The 8,413-nt window shown below is 36.4% G+C and overlaps 1 protein-coding gene across 1 annotated transcript; it reads right to left on the bottom strand.

Annotated features, from left to right (window-relative positions):
• Positions 1 to 192: 192 nt before the first annotated feature.
• LOC109078814 (4-hydroxyphenylpyruvate dioxygenase-like) lies at positions 193 to 5,269 on the bottom strand. Its single transcript, XM_042729992.1, has 14 exons — positions 5,114 to 5,269; positions 5,007 to 5,033; positions 4,720 to 4,782; positions 4,240 to 4,344; positions 4,048 to 4,090; positions 3,878 to 3,960; positions 3,701 to 3,790; positions 3,180 to 3,283; positions 2,925 to 3,002; positions 1,625 to 1,787; positions 1,465 to 1,536; positions 1,222 to 1,344; positions 903 to 1,019; positions 193 to 735 (listed from the first exon to the last, which is right to left on the bottom strand). Exons 1-14 carry the CDS (start codon positions 5,114 to 5,116, stop codon positions 625 to 627), a joined length of 1,182 nt encoding a protein of 393 aa, XP_042585926.1. The 5' UTR covers positions 5,117 to 5,269; the 3' UTR covers positions 193 to 624.
• Positions 5,270 to 8,413: the final 3,144 nt, after the last annotated feature.

Raw genomic sequence — 8,413 nt, 5'->3', positions numbered from 1 at the left:
TGTGCCTTGCCCTTTTTATTGTCTGAGTCACTTATCAAAAGTTGCTAAAAGTTGCCAAATAAATTTTAAAATGGCCAAGTTTGTTGCTAGGTGCGTTTGAAAGAAAAAGATTATATAGACACGAATAACGACTCTCGTTGTTGACTTGTGGCGTTATTTTCAGTGAGATTTCATTGTGCTGTGTTAAAATCAAAGAAAAAGGTTCTATTCTCATGAAAGGAATCTTTTTATTGTGCTTCATTTCCAATCAAGGTGTAATATTGTAAATTATGCATAAAGTACGTGTGAAAATACAGGATACATAAAACAATGAAATAGACCTCAGGAAGAAATTTGATTCCAAAATTATAATTTCCACTACCATATTATAATATTATTTCAACCATAAAATGGTGTTAAACATACAGTATAATTTGAGATATGATGTAAATGAAACTTTGGTGAAAATGTCCATGAGACATTTAGGTCAGATGTGTCTGTGGTTGCAGAAACACTTGGGTACAAAATATTGGCACATGCTTAAAAGCCAAACAAAAAACATGACAAAGTAAAACATTAGAGAGTTTACTATGCATATTTCAAAATATGTGTACCATGCATTTACTGTAAACAGGAAGAGCCAATTCAGAGTTTCTGTGATGTGCCATTTGGTGTAAGGATGGTGAGGTTTCCTCTGGCATTCTGGTCTGCTTCAATAGCCTCAAACAGAGATTTGAAATTTCCAGCACCAAACCCCTAAAACAAGAAAGCAATACTGTTATAAAGTTTTTTTTTTTTCATGTAGTAAGAAATACTACATATCTATGCATTTAGGAGACATTTCTAAAGAATAGTTTTTAATCAGTTGAATGCAAATTTATAGATGATGAACATTCATGAACTATTGATAGATTCTTGCTTACTTGGTGGTTGTGTCTCTGGATGACCTCCAGAAACACTGTAGGTCTGTCCTGTACTGGTTTGGTGAAGATCTGGAGTAGGTAGCCATTGTCATCAAAATCCACCAAAATTCTAAGTTCCTGTATAAAGCAATGCCACACTATTTTCACATTCTGTTTCAGACTTGCTACAGAAATTTGCATTCATGTGGACTGTAAGCTGGCCAGTTACTCTTTGCTGCATTTCCTTCAACTAAAAGGTCAAATTTAGACTGTGCATAGCTCCTCCTTCTTAATAGCTGATTAAACACTTTGATTACTTGAACTGGAAATATTGTCTTACCTCCAATATGCTGAGGTCCTCAACAATTTTGACTTTGGAAAACTTCAGCTTCTCCCTGAGCTGCTGGTAGTAAGTGTCAGGCACTGTCATGAACTCCATACCACGTTCCTTTAGGTTACGGATCTGAAGATATATTCAAAATGCCAACTTTTTCAGCATTCACAAAGAACAACGTAAACCTTTGCACACTACCTTTTGCCTTCTCTATCAATGTAAAACCTCTTATTGCTGTGGTTTACTCACTGCTGTGATGATGTCAGAGGTGTTCATGGCGATGTGTTGAACCCCTGCACCACCATAGTACTCTACATACTCCTAAAAGGAGAAAAATAGTCAGATAAATAGATGCATGCATTGTATAGATGAATGTAAGTACAGTAGATGTCATGTCTATAAAACATGCCTGAATCTGAGACTTGCGCTTCCCCATGGCTGGTTCATTAATTGGCATTTTCACAGTTTCTTCATAGTTGGCCACTACTATGGAGCGCAGCGCACTGTATTCCGTCTGTAACTGCTTGTCATCTACAGACCAGAATCTGTGGAACAGCAGGTTCCTCTGATACTTCATACAAACACGCACAGGTCAATTAACACAGTGATGCTGATGTAAAAAGCAATGGAAAAAATACAAGTGATAAGGGATCATCTGTAAAATTGATAGCAATAGTTATGGACAAGGTTAGAGTCGTTAAACGTTTATACATACATACATATATATATATATATATATATATATATATATATATATATATATATATATATATATACATACATATATATATATGATATATATATATATATATATATATACATACATACATACATATATATATATATATATATTTATATGTATATATGTATGTATGTATGTATATATATAAAGTTAAATTTCCCTTTCTTAAATATAAATCACTAATAATTCATTAATTAATTTATTTATATTCCTTTATAATTTATTATTATTTAAAATAATGTGTTATTGTAGCTTTAAAAAAAGCCAAAAACAATACTGTTTTCCCTTTGAATTACATTTTAAATAATTTTCTTACACCACTGACAGACTTTGTCTATTTGTAAGCATAAACTCACTAAATTTTGATACATTTCTTTAGAAAATAGGTATCTCGGTTTAAGAATATTTTTTCTGAAAAATCGACTAACATTTTTCTGCAGTGTATGTTCAAGAGCTGGACCTGATGACATGTGGTCTGGTTTAGATAATTTTGCTATTCCCACCCCTCACCACCCTCTTCCCCCCCTCCGTGCTGTGTCTAACTGTCTCCAGATGGTGTCTCAGACCCTTTGAAAATCATTTTGCTGAGTCATAATTACTTTGGTGTTTTCTTGCATAATAATCAGTCGTCCACTACCACAGATTAAAATGCAACCATCCCATCTGTCGTCTCCATCTATTCTCTCTGAGACTCTCTCTTCGGATCTTTCCTCTCTGTCTTCACGCCATCCTCACCATGGAGACACACTGCTGATCACTGGGGAGGGGCTCTCTGTGTATTCTGACTGGATGGGATGGATAGGGAGTTTCCCCCTAAAGACTTGCGCTGTTCTGAGCGAGTACCTTCGTGACTTCTTTTATGCTTTTCAGTCTTAACAACCCTGGCACAGAGGTCTGGTGCTGTCTGCCTGTTATTATTTACACATTTTGGAATAAGTTCAACAATGTGTTTAGATAAGTTTTATACCACTCCACTATTGGCACCATCTCATTGTCTGACTGATTTCCAACCACATGGTCAATGAAGTCCAGCTTCCCACTTGGCCTGGGAAAGAAAAATCACATTAAGAGACAAAGGAAGTGACTTCGATAGAAAACGATCCAAGTGTGATCTGAGATATGGACCTCTTATATGATAAGATGTGGATACATCATTTCAACACTGAACAATAGCAAACACAGTTTAACCATATTTATCATACAGTTTAAATACTACACTCACAGTTTTGCCAAGAAAGGGTCACAGAACAGAGGAGCATGGAATCCTGGGAGGAAGAGCCCATTATATCCTGCCCGCTCTACAAATGTATGAGTGGTATCACCATACTAAAACAATAAAGAAAGAGATATAGGAGAAGAATTATGACACACACACACACACACACACACACACACACACACACACACACACACACACTACCATGTAAAGGTTTGGGGTCAGTAAGATTTGAAAATGTTTTTGGCTATTCATTCAAATATGCAGTTAAATATTTTAAAATGTAATTTATTTTCTGTGTTTGCAAAGCAGCCATTTCTCCAGTTTTCCATGTCACATGATCCTTCAGAAATTATTCTAACATGCTGATTTGGTGCTCAAGAAAAATTTCTTGCAGAACAGCTTTTATTCGAAATTTCATAAAATATAAATACCTACTAAAATTTTTATTAATTTAATACATTCTTGCTGAATAAAATTATTAATCTGTTTTTTTTATATACATTAAATCATGACATTATACATACTGTCTGCAGAACTGCCAGCTTCACCCTGCCAAACTTATCCTCCACAACGTGAGGCTCTTTAATGATGATGGCACCTCGTTCTCTTGCTTTCTGTAGAAAAATAAGCAAGCAATGAGTTATTATTGCAAATGATGTCCAGAAAGAAATGAAACAAAAGAAGAAAGAATCAGCATTCACCTCTACTAGGAAGTCACAGTTCTCTACGGTGAATGCTACATCTTTAACACCATCTCCATGTTTTACCAGGTGATCTCCCATCTCTGTTCAAGGAAAAGGATAGATTATACAAAATAGAAAACAATCGAATATCAAGAATCTACAATATTTTTTACAGGCCTAAGTCTTACCTTTATTACCAGGATTCAAGGCAGAGGTGAAGACATAAATTATCTATGGGAAATAGCCATTGACATAAACATTGATCGAAGAACATGTTCTGAAGCAGAATAATTTGGAAGGCTTCTACAGAATGTATTAAACGTTCAATCCATAAGTAAAGAAGAGGATGGACAGGAATAATGACACATTCTGACTCTCACCTTGCCCTGTTTCACCACATGCGACACAACATCACGACTACCAGTCTCCAGCCCACGATACGCCAGGGGCTCAAACCCCAGTTTGGTACAGTAATAAGATGCTGCCTGGGAACATCACAGAGAGGAAAGCAAAGGTGGGGAGATTTAAGAAAATTCTTTATCTGTATCCATATACTTCAAATTTAGAAAAAGTATACAAACTATTTGCAGACTGATACTTCAAAGTGAAACTTTAGATATATTTAACTTTTTCTACATGTTGGCTATAGTATGATAATGGCGCCATCTACTGGCGAGATCTGAGAATTGGCCAAAATGTCTCAATATGGAACACATTAGTGAGTGGAGGATGGTGGTTTCTGCAGCTGCATGCTTATTTCTCCCACCCCTGAAAAGAGCCAATAGCATCTCCCTACAGGACACCTCCTCTAATATTCACAAACAAACAAAATCTATAAACATATATTGTTAAAGAATTACCTGTTTGGCATTTCCAACCCAGAAAGTGAGATGATCAAAGCAGACAAACTTGCCCTGCTCGTGCTGTTGACATAAACACAATTACAGCAATGAACACGATCTGCTTAACTGTTGGATATTTTCTATTTCAATGAAGAGTCTTATAGGATATAATTTGAATAGTGTAATGATGTTGCCTACAAGTTTAATGAGAAGCACAAGCAGACAAGTTCAGAATGTAGATGGCAGTGAAATATTAGTATATTAGGAGAAGGAAAGGGGGCAAGTTATTAAAAATAATGACCTACCTTTTCACCTTTGTCAGTGTAGGATGTCTAGAGAAAAAGAAATGAGGAATGAAAGCATGTTTGCAGTCAGTTTGCAAATCAAAGTCATCTTAAAAATGAAGTCTTACCATGTTTTAGTGGTTTTTGAAGGTAGCTTCTTCTTGGGTCAGTGGCAGAAATGAGGAGAGGTGAGTGCAGATGCTGCAGATGTGAATTTGTAGTATGTGAGACTCCGCCCACTGGCGCTCCGGAGAGGAGGAGAGCAGCAATCAAGATGCTCTACTGTTTAATATAAGTTACTATTTTACTACACTATTTAATATACTATTATGATTTCTAATGTAATCTTATCAAGTAATAATAAAATTAGTTTAATAAATAATTACTATGATTTTAAAACTATAGCCTATTTGCAGTTTATAATAAAGAGTAAGTCCAAAGTAAACAAAGTAATCTCTAAACGTACAAAACCAGTCAAATATACCTCAAAATAATTGATCTTCAGATTTTTGTCTATTTTAGAAGATACGCTGTGTTTTTTGAGTGCTTTTCTTTTTTCATGTTTTGTGAAGTTGTTTGTCTACAAGAAAAAGAGGAGGCACACAGTTCCTTCAACCCTATTGGCCAGCTGAGTTGCTTATGTAGTTTTCCATGTGAGTATGCAAGACCATTTCTGTAGTCATGTTTGACACACTTTTTTCTATCTGGGGTAAAAATTTTAATCAAATTGAAAGTTATCTATTAATGCTTAAATTGACAAAAATGAACAATAATTATAACTTTAATTAAAATAAATATAAAATAAATTCTACTTTAATTCCACCCAGAACTATTTTTCCTTTTAAATGAGTTTGTATTTCTGTTTAAATGTACAAATGATTTAAACTAAAATGATTAAATAATTACTTATGCAATTAGTTATTTTAACTTAATTTTAATTAAATTAATAGATAGTCGCCTGAGTTAATTTTAAATATGGTAACAATTAATGTAAATGATTCTAAAGAACTGCAGTGTCATTGTGACGCCTAAAATTCAAACTCCTCCCTGTCACTCCCCTTCCAACTAGAAAATGCATCTTAATAGTAAACATCAGGTTTACTGTTGCAGCCTCACTCCCCCATTTTGAATAGTTTGCAAAATGCTTTTAACCCACTGGGGACTTCATTAACAGTGTTTGAGATGATGCTGAGAACAGTGTTGATACTCAGGACAGTTATAACAGGTGTGATGTAACTTACATATAATTATTTGCATTTGCATTTACTCATTTAGCAAACACTTTTATCCAAAGCCACAGGAATACAACAAGTGTTTCATTATAGATAGATAGATAGATAGATAGATAGATAGATAGATAGCATTTGCTTTGCTTCTAAAATTGTAGCATATGGTCACAGAGCTACTGCTACTGTGAATCCCTGTAGTAAGAAACATGTACTATGTGTTCTCAGAAGTCCAAGCCTACTGAGAGCGGGTATTTCACCTTACACATACATACACTCGCAATAGCTGAAATTTACATGAGCAGATATGTAAGTGTTTGGTGAAAGGTGTTGATGCACATGAGGTATGTTTCCCAGAGAACAGTGAGTGACTGTCTGTAGCCAACGCTGATTGGACAGCTACAGTTCTTGAGGGAAATACAGCGCTGTTGGTCTCTCTTAGCTCAATGTGATCTCAACACAAGTCATAACAGAGATCAGAGATCAGATGAGAATGAAGAAACAACCATGAGACAAGCATGAGGAGAGGAGACAAGTAAAGTAAAGAGAACAAATAGAGCTAAACACCATGAATGAGCAGACAGCAGAAAATCCAGCCATCCTGGAGAAGTGGTTGCAAAAGAGGAGAAGCAGAGAAGACAAAGAGAAGGAGGAAATAAACATGCAGGTTGAAGCTGCGGAACATGCTGTTCATGAAGAAATGGAGGAGAAGATTGAAGCAGCAGAGGCAGTTACAGAAAAAGAAAAGCAGGCTAGAGTCCATTCAGTCTTCTCTTTGGTGAGGAGTCAGATCAGAGCGCAGGCCGGTTTGGATGGTCAGCGCATGGGCATACTGGAGGTTGTAAACCAACTCACCAAGGAACTAGAGAACAACAAGAAAGAACAAGAAGAACCTGGACTCACAGTTGAGATCAGCTCATCTGAGGAGAACGCAGTGGTTCAGGCGGCCCAGAAAGAGACTGAAGAACAGCAGATGACAGATAATGGAGAAAATAGTAAGGAAAGAGGAGAAGAGATATGTGTAACCTTGTTGGAAGAGATATTGTTGAACATGGAGTCATTAAGGAAAGATTTTAGAGAGGAGCTCGTTCAGCTTCGCAATGAGATGCAAAGCTACACAGACCAAGCGCTCTGCGGCTTGGAGACCCGCTTAACTAACTTACTGACAATACAAGTGCTGGCTCGCACAACTCCTTCTGCGCTTCCAAGAAACCACACAGTCGAATCCATGGAGACCAAGAAGCACAGACCTCCCAGCATGCCTCCTCTGGGGACATCTAGAAGACGAGTGCTCAACCGCACAATGACCACTATCACCCCTAAAACTTGCCTACCTCTGTCCCTGGGGCCCCGCTCCAATTCAGAGCCACTGGGGGGCTGGGGGACTGAGACCGCCAACAGCAACAGCGCTCAGATGTTGCTGAGGAGAGATCAGGCGGTAAGTCATCCTCCTGGGCCATTGCCTCCTGCTCTACCTCCTGCACAGAAAGGCAAGAAGGCTTTGCGAAGCAGGACTCGCATTGGTAAGCCAACATGCTAATGAGGTCTGTGATCCGAACACACACTAAAAGGTCCATCAGGGAAGAAACCATCATTATTCTGAACTTTCAGAATCAATGAAAGAGACTGCAAGATAAAATTGTTCAATATGAACAGCTGCAAAGAGAGCTAAGGAGCAGAATGGTTCTCTTCTGTGCTATTTTGTGTTGTTTGTCCATGAAACTATTGAAGACCTCCAAGAAAAATCCTTCTAAAGGACTCTCAGAGAGAGAGAGAAAAAGAAAGACACCATGGAGGTGAATTGTGTGTATAATGCTGATTTCTAAGACATAGTGACAAAATATACAAGATGAAGTACACATTAATTTCTAAATATGGTTATAGTTTTATCGCCTAGGTGCTATAATTTTACAATCACATTGCACCAAATGATTTGTGTTACTGAATAAATATATAAATATAAATGTCACTAAGTAAAAATATCTTTTTAAGGATACTAATATATGTATTTAAATTTGTTGTCCAACTGCATTAATCAAATGTACAGGTGCAAGTTAATGCACATTAAAAAAATGTAATTGCTAATGCTATTTTGTATTTTGGTTAATGTGTTTATTCTTGTAGATGTTTAATCAAAGAGGTGATTTTATAAAAAGTGTCAATTCACTTTTTTTTAAGTGAAATAAGGATGTTATGCAATTA

This window comes from Cyprinus carpio, chromosome B8 (assembly GCF_018340385.1).
Source record: "Cyprinus carpio isolate SPL01 chromosome B8, ASM1834038v1, whole genome shotgun sequence".
NCBI classification, from domain to species: Eukaryota; Metazoa; Chordata; class Actinopteri; order Cypriniformes; family Cyprinidae; genus Cyprinus; species Cyprinus carpio.
The sequence above is the reverse complement of the archived record's forward strand: the minus strand, read 5'-3'. Positions and strand labels throughout refer to the sequence as shown.